Source organism: Hemitrygon akajei, chromosome 12, assembly GCF_048418815.1.
Source record: "Hemitrygon akajei chromosome 12, sHemAka1.3, whole genome shotgun sequence".
Classification (NCBI taxonomy): Eukaryota; Metazoa; Chordata; class Chondrichthyes; order Myliobatiformes; family Dasyatidae; genus Hemitrygon; species Hemitrygon akajei.
Genome location: NC_133135.1, coordinates 27,677,833 through 27,695,094, shown reverse-complemented (window position 1 = coordinate 27,695,094; position 17,262 = coordinate 27,677,833). Strand labels below are relative to the sequence as shown.

The window sequence follows — 17,262 nt, the reverse complement described above, 5'->3', positions numbered from 1 at the left end:
CAAAGAACTGGTACGACATTGATAGTTTTTCATATGTAATTATTCTGTGATTCTGAAATACTGCCACAAAAGCTTTGTGAGTTAAATACCAGTCTGTTTAAATACAATCCAGTTTATTCTGCCTGCACTTCCTGCTGCCTTGGGAAAGTAACCAACAGCCAAAGACACCTCCCATCCCAGTCATTCTCTCTCCTCCCCCTTCCCCCCTCCCCATTGGGCAGAAGAAGCAGAGATATCTCCCACCCCTGTTATTTTCTCTTCTCCCTTCCCTTTGGGCAGCAGATACAGAAGGCTGAAAAAAACTGTCCTGCTATGCTAAAAGGACAACTTCTGTCTCCCTGTTATGGACTCTTGTATGGACCTCTAATATGATAAACAAGAACTCTTGCTCTCTCAATCAACCAAGTCATGGGGCTTGCAGTTAATTTGTCCGCCTGAACTACAGTTTCTCTGTAACTGCTACAGTTATTGCTGCATTCTGCATTGTTACTGCCTTTGCCTTTATAATACCTCGATGTACATACATCTGCCTGGATGGCATGCAAAACAAAGTTTTTCAGTGTTTCTTGCTACATATGAAAATGCCAACCCATTTACCAATTACTGAATGCCAATCAGACACCTTCCTTGTGGTTCAATGTTTTATTTTGTCCGGCTTTATGAGGTCATTAAATTACTGAGGGGCAAACTGGCTGTGGGAGGGAGTGCAAAGCAGGGAGTAAATGGATAGGCAGCTTGTTATTAAAGATGAAGTGGTACAGAATTCTTATTTCTGTAGTGAAATTGAATTTCAGGAGTTATGCATGATGCAATCAGCATATTATTATATTTGTTGAGTGACCCTCCAGACAAATCTAACTTCAGGCTGTGACTTTCATGAGCAATTTTGGTGTCTAACTCATTTCTGCTCTTTGGTAAGAACTGAAAACTAAAATTGAAGGTAGTTATCAGCAGGTTCATCCCTAGTTCATAGCACTTAACTAACTAGGCCATCCAGTGGTAGAGCCACTGGCTGACAGTGCCAGAAACCAGGGTTCAACCCTGACCTCGGATGCTGTCTGTGTGGAGCCTGCATATTTTTCCTAAGACTGTGTGCGTTTCCTCCAGGATGTTCCAGGTTTCTTTCAGGTTCCAGTGAGGTACAGATAGAAAAGCTAAATAGACTCTGAGTGTGCAGGGGAATGGTAGAATCTGGTGGGAGTTGATGAGAAGGTAGATTGGTTTAAAAACTGGGATTAATCTAGGATTAGAATATATAGGTGCTGGATGGTTGATGGGCCAAAGGACCTGGTTGCATGCTGAACTTCTCTTGGAGCCCAACGAGACAGTCATGTACTCGTGCCAAGTGCAAAACAATGGTGATTACTAACACCTCTGTTTGTCTCACATCAGTGTTTGTACAGATTACCTTTAACGCTGTTAATAATTGTCACGACATGTGTTTTCTCCATTTGTCGTCTTGCTTCACAGTAGTAGATGCCCATCTGTTCCCATTCCTTACAGGCGCATCTCCCCAGAACACGATTGTGCTTCATCGGGTCTCGAACATAGCGAAACTTATTTTGAGTCACTTTAATTATTGAACTATCCTTTTCCATTTTAAGCTCCAATCCATCTGAGTGACGCTCACCAGACACACAAGAGAGGGGAAACTCATTCCTAGAATTGAGGTCAGTGATTAGGTAGACGTCCAAAATTGCTCCTGAATGAAGTAAAAAAAAAGAGAACAGAATAATTTTAGAATCTGAAATTCACCCCAAAATTCTTTAGAAATTCAGATCATATACTGCACACACATTCTGATAATTAAACAACAACACACACAAAATGCTGGTAGAACACAGCAGGCCAGGCAGCATCTATAAGGAGAAGCGCTGTCGATGTTTCGGGCCGAGACCCTTCGTCAGGACTAACCGAAAGGAAAGATAGTAAGAGATTTGAAAGTAGTGGGGGGAGGGGGAAATGCGAAATGATAGGAGAAGACTGGAGGGGGTGGGATGAAGCTAAGAGCTGGAAAGGTGATTGGCGAAAGTGATACAGAGCTGGAGAAGGGAAAGGATCATGGGACGGGAGGCCTCAGGAGAAAGAAAGGGGGGGGGGGAGCACCAGAGGGAGATGGAGAACAGGCAAACAACTAAATATGTCAGGGATGGGGTAAGAAGGGGAGGAGGGGCATTAATGGAAGTTAGAGAAGTCAATGTTCATGCCATCAGGTTGGAGGATACCCAGCCGGTATATAAGGTGTTGTTCCTCCAACCTGAGTTTGGATTCATTTTGACAATAGAGGAGGCCATGGATAGACATATCAGAATGGGAATGGGATGTGGAATTAAAATGTGTGGCCACTGGGAGATCCTGCTTTTTCTGGCGGACCGAGCGTAGGTGTTCCGCGAAACGGTCTCCCAGTCTGCGTCGGGTCTCACCAATATATAAAAGGCCACACTGGGAGCACCGGACGCAGTATACCACACCAGCTGTCTCACAGGTGAAGTGTCACCTCACCTGGAAGGACTGTCTGGGGCCCTGAATGGTGGTGAGGGAGGAAGTGTAAGGGCAGGTATTAAATATACCTTTGAACAGAGAGTCACAGAGCTCTACAGCACAGAACAGATCTAGCCCATCTGGGCCATGCCAAACTCGTAATTTGCCTATCCCAAACTGCAGTTGGACCATAGACCTTCATACCCCTCCTATCCAAATTTCTCTTAAATTCTGAAATTGTAATCTAATTCACCACTTCTACTGGCAGCTCATTCCACACTCTCACCAGCCTCTGAGTGAAGAATTTCCCCCTTAAGCAGTTCACTTTTACCCCATGAGCTCTGGTTCTAATCACACCCAACCTCAGCGGAAAAAAGCCAGTTTGCATTTACACTATCCACATTAATCCCCTTATTATTTTGAACACCTCTGTCAAATCTCCCTTCATTTTCCTACAATCTAGGGAATAAAGTTCTAACCTACAACTCAGGTCCTCAAGATTGGGCAATAATTTTCTAAATTTTCTCTGCACTCTTTCAATCTTATTCAATCTTTCCTGTAGAACTGCACGCAATACTTCAAATTAGGCCTAACCACTGTCTTGTGGAATTTCAACATAACATCCCAATTCAGTACATTGATTAATGAAGGCCAAAGTGTCAAAAGCTTTCTTTATGATGTTATCTAGTTGTGACATCACTTTCAAGGAATTATGGCTCTGTATTCCCAGCTCCCTCTGTTCAACTGCATTTCTTAGTGCCCTACCACTCACTGTGCAAGACCCACTCTGATTGGTCCTCCCAAAGTACAACATCTCACACTTGTCTGCATTAACTTCTATCTGCCATTTTTTAGCTCATTTTTCCAGCTGCTCCAGATCCTGCTGCAAGCTTTGATAGTCTTCCTCGTTGTTCATTTCACCCCCAATCTTGGTGTCATCTGCAAATTTGCTGATCCAGTTTTCTACGTTATCACCCAGATCACAAACTACAACGGACCCTGCACCTATCTCTGCAGCACTCCACCAGTCACAGTCCTCCAGTCAGTGAGGCAACCATCTACTACCACTCTTTGGCTTCTCCTGCGAAGCCAATGTTTAATCTTACTCACTGTGAATGCCTAGTGACTGGACCTTTTGACCAACATTCCATGCAGGACCTTGTCATAGGCCTTGATAAAATCCCTGTAGACAACATCCACTGCTTTCATCTACTTTCCTGTTAATTTCCTCGAAAAACTCTGTCAGATTATTAGACACAACTTACACAAAGTTATGTTGACTATCCCTATTCAGTCCCTGTCTATCCAAATACTTATACACAATAGAATACGTTTCAATAACTTACCAGCCTATAATTTCTTTGCTTATTCTTAAGGAATTATTTGAATAATGAAACAACCTTAGCTATCTCCCAATCCTCCAGCACCTCAACCAGTGCCAAGGGCATTTTAAATATCTCTGCTAGGGCTCCTTAATTTTTGCACTAGCCTCCCACAGGGTGCAAGAGAAAACCTTGTCAGGCCCTTGCTATCTTTTTGCTCTTAGTACCTCAGTAGAAGCCCTTGGGATTCTCCTTCACCTTGTCTACTAGAACAACCTCATGCCTTCTTTTAGTCCTCCTGATTTCCTTCATAAGCGTTCTCTTCTATTTCTTAAACCCCTCAAGTACCTTATTTGCGCCTTCCTGCTTATACTAGCAATGCATCTTGTTTTTCTTAACCAGTGCTTCAATATCTCTTGAAAAACAAGGTTCTCTAAACCCATTGTCCTTGCCATTTATTCTTTCATAAACAAACATACCATGTACTCTCAAGATTTCAATTTTGGTTAAGGAGTAATAACTGTTCTTGAACCTAGCGGTGTGAGTCCTGAGGCTCCTGTTCCTTCTCCCTGATGGCAGCAGGACAAGAGCCCATAATCTGGGTAGTGAGGGGGTCCCTGATGACGGATGCTGCTCTCCAAAGACAGCGCAGTGTAGATGAGCTCAGTGGAGGGAAGAGCTTTACTGGGGATGAAATTGGCCCTTTGATCTACAAATCTGTACTGACACAATTAAAACTAATCCTATCTGCTGATACATGGTCTACACCCCCCATCCCCTGCCTGATTATGTTCCCATCTCAATGCCTCTTAATAATGCTCCCCTGGAGTATATTCCAGATACCTGCCACTCTCTGTGCTAAAAAAGACCTGCCTTGTAAAACTCTTATAAACTTTTTTCCTCTCACTTTGAATACATACCCTTAAGAATAAGATATTCTGGACCTGGGAACAAGATACTGGCCGTCAACTCCATCTCTGCCTCTCATAATTTTATAAATTTCTTTCAGCTCACCCAGCAGCCTTTGATGCTCCAAAGAAATCAATCCAGGTTTGTCCAACCTTTCCTTATAGCTAACACTCATTAATCCTGGTGACCCTCTAATGCACCTCATCCAAAGCCTCCACAATCTTCTTGTAGCATGGCAACCAAAACTGATAATGTGGCTTCAACTAAGTTTTAGGCAGTTATATCATAACATCCCAACTTTTATGCTCAGCATCTGAATGATGAAGACAAATATGATGTATGCCTTCTTTACCATCCTTGTGTTGCCATTTTCAGGGACCTATGGATTTGCTTCCTAAGATTCCCCCAAGTACGTCAATGCTCCCAATGGTTCTATCATTTCCTGTGTATCTTCCTCTTACTGTACATCTCACTTCCCAAAGTCCAACACTTCACATCTAGAGTCATAGAGCAATACTGAATGGATATAGGTCATTCAGTCCAACACGTCTATAGTGTTCATCCAGTTAGTCCCAATTTCTTGTCTTTAATCCATATCCCTCTCAGCCCGACACATCCATATACCTACTTATCAGACCACTGGAAAATGACACTGGACTGGTAGTAATGGGAGACAAAGAAATAGCTTAAATAATTAATCATTCAACTTAATAATTAAACTTAATAATTCAAGAAGATTCAAGAAATTCAAGAGAACTCAAAAAGTCCAAGCATGCTGGGGAGCAAAGATGAGCGTAGCTGCTATTACTATGGAGCAGGTGCTTGGGAAGCTGAGTAGTCTGAAGGTAGGTAAATGACCTAGACAAGATGGACTATACCTAGGGTTCTGAAAGATGTAGCTGAAGACACTGTGGAGGCGTTAGTAGTGACCTTTCAAGAATCACTAGATTCTGGAATTGCTCCAGACAACTGGAAAATCAGAATCAGGTTTAATATCACAGGTATATTTTGTGAAATTTGTTAACTTTGTGGCGGCAGTACAATACAATACATTCAGAAATGGGATGGCAGAGGGGAAGAACCTGTTCCTGAGTCATTGTGTGTGTGCCTTCAGGCTTCTGTACCTCCTTCTTGATGGTAGCAATGAGAAGAAGGCATGTCCTGCGTGGTGGATGTCCTTAATGATGGATGCAGCCTTTCTGACCTGGATACTATGGAGGCCAGTGCCCATAATGGATCTGGCTAATTTTACAACTCTCTATAGCTTATTCGATCCTGTGTCAGATGGTGATGCAGCCAGTTAGAATGCTCTCCACAGTACATCTGTAGAAATTTGCAAGTGTTTTTGGTAACCTGCCAAATCTCACACTCTCCTCTTGTGATCCCTCTCTGAGGACTGATGTGTGTTCCCTCATCTTACCCTTTCTGAAGTCCACAATCAGTTCTTTGGTGTTACTGACGAGTGCAAGGTTGCTTCTGCGACATCACTCAATAGCTGATATAGCTCGCTCCTGTACACCATCTCGTCACCATCTCAGAATCTGCCAGCAATGGTTGTATCATCAGCAAATATATAGGTGGTGCTTGAGCTGTGCCTTACTACACAGTCATAGATGTAAAGAGAGTAGAGTAGTGGGCTAAGCACACACCCCTGAGGTGCACTAGTGTTGATTGTCAGTGAGGTGGAAAGTGTAAAAATGTCATTCCATTCTTGAAGAAGGGAGGGAGGCAAAAGACAGGACATTTTGGGTCAGTTAGAATGACCTCAGTGATTGGGAAAATGTTGGAGTCCATTATTGAGAATGAGGTTCTGGGGTACTTGGAAGCACATGATAAAAAATTGTCTGAAGTCAGCATGGTTTCCTTAGGGGAAATTGTCTGACAAATATGTTGGAATTCTTTGAGGAAATACCAGGAAAGATAGTAGCATGGATAAAAGATTGGCTGACTGGCAGGAGGCAAAGAGTGAGAAAAAAGGCGATGAGCTTATGACCTGGTAAGTGACAAGTGACGTTGGCTCTAAAAACATGCCAAGCAATGGAAATCTCTAACCTAGATACACGCTGTCATCATTACTGGAGTTCCACACCATTAATACCTGTGGGTCAGCATTGTCCAGAAACTTGGATGGACCAGTCAGATAACTATAAATGTAGGTCAGAGGCTGGATAATCCATTTCAAATTACTCATTTCTTGACGTTCTAAAGTCTTTCCAACAAGCACAAGGCACAGGCCAAGAGTCTGATGGAACACTTTGCAGTTGGCTTCATGAGTACAGTTCCAACCGCTCCCAACTTCATCCAGGACAAAGTAACCTGCTTGACTGGCAACTCATCCACAACCTATACATTCATTCTCTCCACTCCAAGTTGTTACCATGTTTATCATCCACAAAATTCACTGCAATTACTCACCCAGGCTAGGCGACAGTCCTGCCCAGATGCACAAACCCTGTGATCAAATAGGACAAGGACCTCAGGTGCATGGAAACAACTTACAGACTGCTGTCCAAGTCAGATATCACCTTGACCTGGAGATATGTTATTGGTCATTTGCCGTTGCTGGGTCTAACTCCCTGAGCTTGCTGCACAAGAGCACTGTGTGAGTGCTTTCACAAGCAAAGGTAGCTCACCACCACATTATCCGAGACAGTGGGATAATAAATGCTGGCTTTACCAACTAAAATATAAAATCTCAAAAAAATATAAAAAGATGCTTGATTTGAATGTCACATTCTGCTCAAGTTCCAGCAGGGATAACAACTCTTTTCAATTTATTTTGCAAGTCCTCAGTTCAAAACCCAGATGCGTGAGTTTTAAAATTCATAAGATTCTGAGTTTGTCATAACTGCGTAACTCATCACGATTCCCCCATGTTTCTCGTACATCTTGTATGGATATCGAACGGTAGATGTCATTGATGTGTTTATACTCTATTAACATTTATGCAACAGAAGTTTGATCAAGGGGCAGTTGCGGGGGAGTGGCTCAGAGGAAAAGTGTTGACATGAGAGACCAAGAGGGTGAGGGAAGAAGTTCCAAAGAGTAGGAGCTTGTAAGCAGACGGATGAATGCCCGTGAGTGTAAAGCAATCAAATATGGCAAGGGAAAAGGTATTTCTGGTTAGCTAACTGCAAAAGCAACTCAGTTACTCTTAACAGATGCTGCATGATCTCCTAGGTGTTTCCAGCTTTCACTATTCTTCTGATTTCCAGCAAATTTGCTTATTCTTATTGTTTGCATGATTTGTCATTTTTCTGCACATCGGATGGTTGACTGACTTTTTTTTTAAAAAAATGGGGTCTATTGGGTTTCTTTTCCTGGTGGCTGCCTGTAAGGAGACATACCTCAAGGCTGTATAAAGCATACATACTTCGATCATTGAACTTTGAACTGCAGTGCACCACCTCTCATGGTTCTGAAGTACGGTACTCTTTTCCTTTCCTTTCTCTCTCACTGCCAGCACCAAGTGCAGTCCCAGATAACTTTGGCTTCCAATATATCGTCAATGTTCCCTTCATTCTTACCAACTCTACCTTTCTAGTTCTAAAGAATGGTCACTAACTTGAAATGTTAATCTTGTTCCTCTCTCTGCAGATGCTGCCTACTTGCTGAGTGTTTCCAGTAACTTACGTTTTAACTTTAATACACAACCAAGTGTCATACTCAAATGTTGGGGCAGAACTGTCACTCACTGACCATCTATGCCACGGGCCAAGCTGTCAGCTGGTTCTCAGTTTACTGGACTTCGGCCCTCTCTTCCCCCCCATTCCTGATGAAGGGTCTCGGCCCGAAACGTTGGCTACTCTTTTCTCACGATGCTGCCTGACCTGCTGAGTTCTTCCAGCGTTGTGTACATATTCTTTGATCCACAGCATCTGCAGTTGTATTTTTGTGTTCTCAGTTTATTGATTTGGCCTAGGGCAGCAGTGCACAGTACCCCAGGATCTTCCCAGTGCATGTGGCCATCTACACGGGCAGCATGACTTTGAAACCCAGTGGACTGTCAAAGCAACTGTTGAAATTGCAAGACCATAAAATAAAGCAGTAGAAATAGGCCAGTCAGCTCTCCCAGTCTGTTCTGCCATTCAATTGTGGATGATTTTGTTTCTCAATCTCATTAGCCTGGCTCCTCCCTATGACACTTAGCTCCCTTACTAAATAAGAACCTATCAATCTCTACCTTAAAAGATGTGGCCTCTAGAGCTGTCGATGGCAACATATTCCATAGATTCACCAATCTCTGGTTGAATAAATTCCTCCTCACCTCAGTTCTAAGGGGACGTCCCTTTATTCTGAGGTTATGTCCTATGGTCTTAGACTCCTAAAAATGGAAACATCCTCTTTATGTCCACTCTGTTGAGACCTTTCAGTAGTTAGTAGGTTTCAACAAGATTCCTCCTTATACTCCATCAAGTACAGGCCTAGAGGCATCACATGCTTCTTATATTTTAAGCCTTCCTTTTTCCAGAATCAGTTTTGTAAACATTCTCTGGAGGTTCTCCAGGGCTGGTACATCTTTCCATAGATACAGGGCCCAACGTTGCTCACAACTTCAGTATCTTTGACTCTGAATGTGTTACAAATTAAAAATATAGACAGAGAGCTAAAATTTTCTTTAAATTTTAAACATTTAAATCTATTTGATTAAATTAAATACAACTTTTGTCTTGGTACCCGATTTCTTCCATTCATTCCTATGGACTTGCTTTACTTAACATATAAAATTACGAAAGGGATAGATAAGATAGAGGCAGGAAAGCTGTTTCCACTGGTTGTTGAGACTAGAACTAGGGGACATAGCCTCAAGATTTGGAGAAGTAGATTTAGGATGAAGATGACGGGGAACTGCTTTTCCCAGAGAGTGGTGAATCTGTGGAACACTCTGCCCAATGAAGCAGTGGAGGCTACCTCAGTAAATATATTTAAGACAAGGTTGGATAGATTTTTGCATTGTAGGGTAATCAAGGGTTATGGGGAAAAGGCAGGCAGGTGGAGGTGAGTCCATGGCCGGATCAGCCACGATCTTATTGAATGGCAGAGCAGACTTCATGGGCCAGATGGCCAACTCCTGCTCCTATTTCTTATAATCTTAAACTGGATTTAATCTGGCCTAGATTCAGCATGTTGATTTTCACTTCCTGACAGCTGGGGAGCACTGCCAGCCCCAAATGAAGTCCTCCAACATAGCACGACACAGGAGTCCTACAGCTGGCAGTCTGTTGAGTGGAAAGCAATGCTACTATGGAATAGCTCGGTTACAGCAGTTCCCAGCAACAGATCCATGTGAGTTATACTTGATCATCCCGAAACGTCACCTGTTTACTCTTTCTCACACATGCTGCCTGGCCTGCTGAGTTCCTCCGGCATTTTGTGTGTGTTGCTTTGGATTTCCAGCATCTGTAGATTCTCTTCTGTTTGGGATTGCCTCAGGTTTTGCTTTGCTCTCAGAACATGCTAACCCAGGACATGTTCCCTTCATAATACTACCAAAGAGATTTGCTTTACCAATCCAATCCAAAGAGGAGCTTCAAAGCTGACGGTCAGTGTTTTACGAACAGCTTCTTTCTCTCCGCCATCAGATTTCTGAATGGACAATAAACCAACCCACGAACACTATCTCACTATTTTGCTCTCTTTTTGCACTACTTAATTTAAAAATTCTAAATACATTTCTTTTGTAATTTATAGTAGTTTTGTGTATTGTACTGTACTGCTGCAAAAACAACAAATTTCAATATGTTCCATGAGGGAATAAGGTCCTCAACAAGCACCTTTCCTTTGTCCCCTTCGCCTGCACATCACTGAGTTCCACACCCGCCACAATGTCAAGCTCTTCTTCTGTTGCCTCCATCTCCAAGCCTACTTCTTTGGCAAGGATTCCACACACTGCACTGATGACGCCTTTTCCCACCTTCAACCCTTGGACATTCTGCTCTGGATCATTTCATTTCGAATTGCCGACGCATCATCAACTGTCTTGACTTCAGCACTCCTCTCTCCTCCTTGAACCTTACCCCCCCGGATCATTGTCCTCCACTCTCTCTGCACAGTCCTGAGCTTATCATGAAACCTACAGGCGAAGGATGTGTTGTTGTGCCATACTGACCTCTACCTTGCTGAGGCCAGGTGGCAACTCTCAGACACCTCCTCATAACTACCCCTTGAAGAGGACTTCACTTTGTACCATCAGAAAACTGTCTCCAACACTATCGCCGACCTCATCAACTCTGGAGAACTCCCGACCAGTGCTACCAAACTCATAGTTCCCTTACTCCCCACTGCTCACTTCTACCTCCTACCCAAGATCCATAAACTGGACTGTCTGGGTAGGCAATTGTCTCTGTTTGCTCCTACACAACTGAAATCGTGTCTTCATACCTCGATGGGGATCCTTCCCACCTACATCTGTGACACCCCTCATGCTCTTGATCTCCTCAGTAACTTTAAATTTACTGAGCCAGACCGCCACATTTTCACCATGGAAGTTCAGTCTCTATACAATTTTATCCCTCATCAAGAAGGCATCAAAGTTTTCTGCTCCTTTCCTAACCAAAGAAACACCTGATTCCCCTCTACCAATCACGACCTCTGTCTGGCAGAACTGGCCTTCACCCTCAACAATTTATCCTTCGGCTGCTCCCACTTTCTCCAGACTCGAGGGGTGTCCATGGTCACCTGCATGGGCCCAGCTATGCCTGCCTCCTTGTTGGCCTTGTAGAACAGTTCATGTTCAAAGCCCTTCGCGGTAGTACTCCCCAAATCTTCCTCTGCTACACTGACAACTGCACTGGACCTAAAGTCAAGTTTATTAACTTTGCCTCTAACTTCCATTCTGCCCTTAAATTTACTTGGTTCATTTCTGACAACTTTCACCCCTTTCTCGAACTTTCAGTCTCCATCTCTGGAGACAATCTGTCAACCAACATCTTTTATAAACCTACCGATTCTTGGTAGGTTGCCTTGTCTAGATCTTTCCCCCATCTTGTCTCCTGTAAACATGTTATTTCCTTTATTCTGTTCCTTTGCCTCAGCTGCATCGGTTCCCAGGATGTGGCCTTACTTTTCAGGATGTCAAAGATGTTCTCCTTCTTCAAAGGACGGTGTTTCCCTTCCTCCATTGATGCTGTCCTCATCTGCATCTCCTTCACTTCCTAAGCATCCAGACTCACCCCATTATCCTGCTGCCTTAAAGGTGATAGAGTTCTTGTGCTTATCTACCAATACATCATCCTCTACAACTTCTACATCTCCAAAGGGATCCTACCACTGAACATATCTTTACCTCCACCCTCCTCTCTGGTATCCATAGGGATCACTCCCTCTGTAATTCTCTTGTCCATTCATCCCTCTCCACTAACCCCCCTCCTGGCACTTACCTCTGCAAGCATCCAAAGTACCTCACCTACCTATTCACCTCTTCCTTCACCCAGGCGAGGCAACACTTCACTTGCGTATCTGCTGGGGCTGTCTATTGTGTCTGGTGCTCCCAATGTGTCCTCCTCTACATTGGTGAGACCCTTTGTAAATTGGAGGACTGCTCATCAAGCACCTCCGCTCCATCTGCCAAATGTTTCCCAGGGGCCAAACATTTTAATTCCCATTCCCATTCGCATTCTGACATGTCAGTCCATGGCTTCCTCTTGTGCCATGATGAGGCCACCCTCAGGGTGAAGAAGCAACTACTTATATTCCATCTGGGTAGCCTCATATGGCAAGAACAGTGATTTCTTGTTCCAGTAAAAAAAAATTCCCTTCCACTCCCTCCTCTTCTATTCCCCACTGCAGCCTTTTACCTCTTCTCACCTGCCTATCACTGAGGTCCCCTCCTCCTATCCTTTCTCCTATGGTCCACTCTTCTCTCCTATTAGATTCCTTCTTCTCCAGCCCTTTACCTTTCCCACCCACTTGGCTCACCTAGCACCTTCTGTCTAGCCTCCTACCCCTTCCCCCACCTTTTTATTCTGGCGTCTTCCCCCTTCCATTCCAGTACTGAAGAAGGGTCTCAATCTGAAACGTCGACTGTTTATTCATTTCCATAGATGCTGCTTGACCTGCTGAGTTCCTGAGTTCCTCCAGCATTTTGTGTGTTTCTTTGGATTTCCAGCATCTGCGGACTTTCTTGTACTTAATACGTCAGTGATATTAAATCTGATTCTGATGTTTTCTGACAATTTAACTTGCACTCTTTGTTGATAGAAAAATTTCCATCTTAAGGCTGTGTGATGCAGATATACATCTACAGACTTACCCGAAAGAGCCTTCTGTGAATAAGGAATATTTGACTGACCTATCTATAATATCCCTTAGAAAGAAGCTTGGCTTCCTGGTAGAGGCTTACTTAATATCTCACTGATGCCATTCCGAAAGGAACTGTCTGGTCCGTGCTCTGTTTATGTTTGTTGGAAAGTCTGTGACCCTCAGGTCACTAATGCGATGATTGAACACACAGTTTGAGGAACACATCCTGTCCCATTGTCTACTATCTCATTGTCTTTCAGTGTCAACTCAGTGTCACTGTGAATAAAGGACTGGACCTAAAAGCTTAAGTCAACTTTGATGTTTGTTCTATGCTAAAACAATGTAAAACCATTCTTACAGTGGAGTAAACATGAGCTTGGAGGACCTTCTTCCAATTTATCTTGCCATCAGTCAGGCTCTTTGTAGTCCGTTCAAACCATCTTTCGATTAACTTTTTCCTTTCCAATGCTAATCATAACTGTTCCATTGTATACTGTATTACCCACTCAGTCCTACATTTTACCCTCCTTCTGGCTCTGCTGTCACTCACAATGCCCTCAACCCTGCAGCCATTTCTTCTCCCTTCCAAAGTCGGTGGGGAAGAGGTCACATTTTTCTTCCTTTCCTCTTCAAAAAAAAATCAAAACTGCAGGTGCTGGAATCATAAAAGAACAGAAAATGCTGGAAATAGTCAGCAGGTCTGGCAGCACCAATGGAAAGAGACCCAGAGCTATCATTTCAGCTTCAAAACCCATGACCCAAAACCTTCTGACCCGAAACATTAACACTGATTTGCATTCCACAGATGTTGCCCGACCTGTTTAGGTTAGTGACGACCACGCTGAATGGCAAAGCAACCTTGATGGGGAGATGGCCTACTCCTACTCCTAGTTACATGCATTTCTCTTGTTTGTGCTTTGTTCTCATCTTGATTTCCAACATTGTTTTTTTTTGTTCTCTCTTTCCATTCTGCCCAGAGTAAGATATCTATTGTGAGTTACTTTTGGCCTAGTTACTTCTTTCTGCTTCCCTTTTGCCCTCCGTCACAGTTTGGGACAAAAAAAATGCCTCATAATCAGTTTGCGTCGACAGAAACAATCACTGAACTTGCCGGATCCACTGGATATTTGGCTCCAGGCTTCACATATTTAGTAAGTAACAAACTGTGGATTCCACCTGAACTCCCACGAGCAGGGAATTTTAACTTCACACTTCTGATTCCTAGGTAAATCCTAGGGTTGGGTCCGACTTCCCGAGGGAGAACAGTAGTTGTAAAAAGGAGGGATTGATTTGGTGTTGGCTGAATGAGTATTCTGTTCACCCTCCCCATCCCACACACGTCCTAGGTACGTACACAGCTACAGTTACAGGAGACTACGGATCCTAGAACCTGGAGCAAAAAGCGAACTGCTGGAGTACTCAGCGAGTTGGGCAGCAGCTGTGGAGAAGCAACCCCAGATGAAGAGGCTTGACCTTGAGGGAAGAGTCGACATACCACTTCCCTCTGCAAATGGTGCCTGTCCCACTGAGTTCCTCTGTTAATTTGTTGTTTGCACATTTACATGGGCTCCCAGTAGCTCCTTATAAGAGCCCCCTTGCTTCAGGATAATTCAGGTAAACGATATGAAATGATGGTTTTTTTAATGCTGTAGTGCAAAAAGTTGGCTTTTCAATGAGAGCAGCAAAAAATGACAAGAAAGAGCATAAAAGGTTGATCCTATGGGTATTCAAGGCCAGAGTGATGGGGAGTGGTCAGTGGAATAGGAGTCAATAAGTGATGGTGAGAGGAGTCATTATAGAAACATAGAAAACCTACAGCACATTACAGGCCCTTTGGCCCAAAAAGCTGTGCTGAACATGTCCTTACCTTAGAAATTACCTAGGGTTACCCATACCCCTCTATTTTTCTAAGCTCTATGTACCTTTCCAGGAGTCTCTTAAAAGACCCTACCGTTTCTGCCTCCACCACTGTCGCCAGCAGCTCATTCCATGACGAAGGGTCTCGGCCTGAAATGTCGACTGTACTTCTTTCTATAGATGCTGCCTGGCTTGCTGTGTTCCACCAGCCTTTTATGTGTGTTGCTTGAATTTCCAGCATCAGCAGATTTCCTCGTGTTTGCCCATTCCATGCTCTCACCACGCACTGTGTAATAAACTTACCCCTGACATCTCCTCTGTACTTACTTCCAAGCATCTTAAAACTGTGCCCTCTCGTGCTAGCCACTTCAGCCCTGGGAAAAAGCCTCTGACTATCCACATGATCAATGACTCTCATCATCTTGTACACCTTTATCAGGTCACCTCTCATCCTCTGTTGCTCCAAAGAGAAATGGCCGAGTTCACTCAACCTATTCTCATAAGGCATGCTCCCCAATCCAGGCAACATCCTTGTACATTATGACAGGAAGAAGGATGAAGAGGTACATGAGTCTTCAATAGCTATTATAGAACCATACAGCTCAGAGATGTGCTTTTTTGACCCACTTTGTTCATGCCAACTATGATGCCTATCTACACTAATCCAATTTGCCTGCATTAGGCTCATATCCCTCTATCCTACCCAAATATCTTTTAAAGGTTGTAACTGTACCTGCCTCCTCCATCTCAACCAACAGCTCATTCCAGATAGTCGCCCTCATCTCTGTGTTAAAACTCTGCCTCCCAGATCTCTTTTAAATTTCCCCCCCATTACTTTAAAACCATGTCCTCTGGTTCTGGTCTCCCCTGACCTGTGGTAAAGATTCTGCCCCTCAAAACTTTATAAGGCCACCCCTCGGTTACCTATCTAATTTAGAAGTCCCAACCACTTAAAGCATATATGTCAAACTCAAGGCCCGTGGGCCAAATCTGGCCCGCAGTGGAATTATCTTTGGCCCGCAAGACATTATCTAATTACTATGAAAGCTGGCCCCAGTAATCGAAGCGCCTATGGCGTATGATATGGCTAATGCTGAGTTTATTCAGGTTTTCAGGGTTTTTAGTGTTTATTCGGCAGTCTTGCTCGGCAGTCTTCTTCATAAGAAACGGAATTTGTAAAGTGAAACACTTTGTAGTTATAGCAGAAACTGAGACACATGAGAGCAGGCTGAAAAAACGGAGGCAACAAAAGCTGTGTTCACACGCGTCCGACTGATCTGGCCCGCATGAAGCTGCATTTTGCTCAATCCGGCCCGTGACCTAAAATGAGTTTGACACCCCTGACTTAAAGCATTTGTAAGGGGAAAGTGAAATTCAATATGGGGTAAGAATATCAGCAACTGGATGTGTTATACAGCATGGAAACAGGCCCTTTGGCCCAAATGGTCCATCCTGACCCTTCTAAGCTAGTCCCGTTTGTTCACATTAGGCTCATAATCCTCTGAGCCTTAGCTATTCATGTAGCTGTCTGAGTACCTTTTAAATATTCTCAATTTACTTACCTCAAACACTTCCCCTGGATCTCACTTGCCCAGAATTAGCTGGAAACGGACTGTTTTTGTTTTACATTTGGTAAGCTGTTGGCTAGGGAAGGAGGGGACCTGACTGTTGTTGCAATACTTGTATGTAGATTTGCACCTAGTGATCCGGGTTCAATCCTGGCCTTTGTTGCTGGCTGTGTTGAGTTTGACTACTCTCCCTCCAGGTGCTCCACTTTCCACCTACCTTCCAAATACATGTGGATTGGTAGGTTATTTGGTACATTGCCCCAAGTGAGTGGGAGCATATGGGAGTTGATAGGAATTTGGGAGAATAAAATGGGATTAATGTGGAATTAGTGTAGTTAGGCGTTTGATGGTCAGCACAGATTCAGTGGGTCAAGGGAACCGTTTTTATAAAATCTTAGAAAACCGACAGCACAATACAGGCCCTTTGGCCCACAAAGTTGTGCTGAACACGTCCCTACCTTAGATATTACTAGGCTTACCTATAGCCCTCTAATTTACTAAGCTCTATGTACCTATCTAAAAGTCTCTAAAAAGACCCTATCGCATCCGCCTCCACCACCGTTGCTGGCAGCCCATTCCACGCACTCACCACTCTCTGAGTAAAACACTATATTCCATCTGCCACTTCTTTGTCCCTTCTCCCCGTCTATCTGTCCTTCTGCAGTCTCCCTGCTTTCTCAATATCAACTACACTTTCCCCTATCTTCGCATCATTTGCAAACTTGGCCACAAAACTATCAATTCCGTCAATGAAGTCATTAACGTGTAGAGAGAAAAGAAGCAGACCCAACACTGACTCCTGTGGCACAAAACTATTCACCAGCAGCCAACCAGAAAAAGTCCCCTTTAGTCCCCACACTTTGCCCCCTGCCAGTCATACAATT

The 17,262-nt window shown here is 43.7% G+C and overlaps 1 protein-coding gene across 3 annotated transcripts in view; it reads right to left on the bottom strand.

Moving 5' to 3' along the window:
* Positions 1–17,262, bottom strand: part of tie1 (tyrosine kinase with immunoglobulin-like and EGF-like domains 1) — a 104,613-nt gene that overhangs the window by 76,232 nt on the left and 11,119 nt on the right. For all 3 annotated transcript variants that reach the window (XM_073062776.1, XM_073062777.1, XM_073062778.1), the window contains exon 2: positions 1,409–1,702. In XM_073062776.1, coding sequence (XP_072918877.1) covers positions 1,409–1,702 — 294 coding nt within the window. The remainder of the gene's footprint in view (positions 1–1,408; positions 1,703–17,262) is intronic.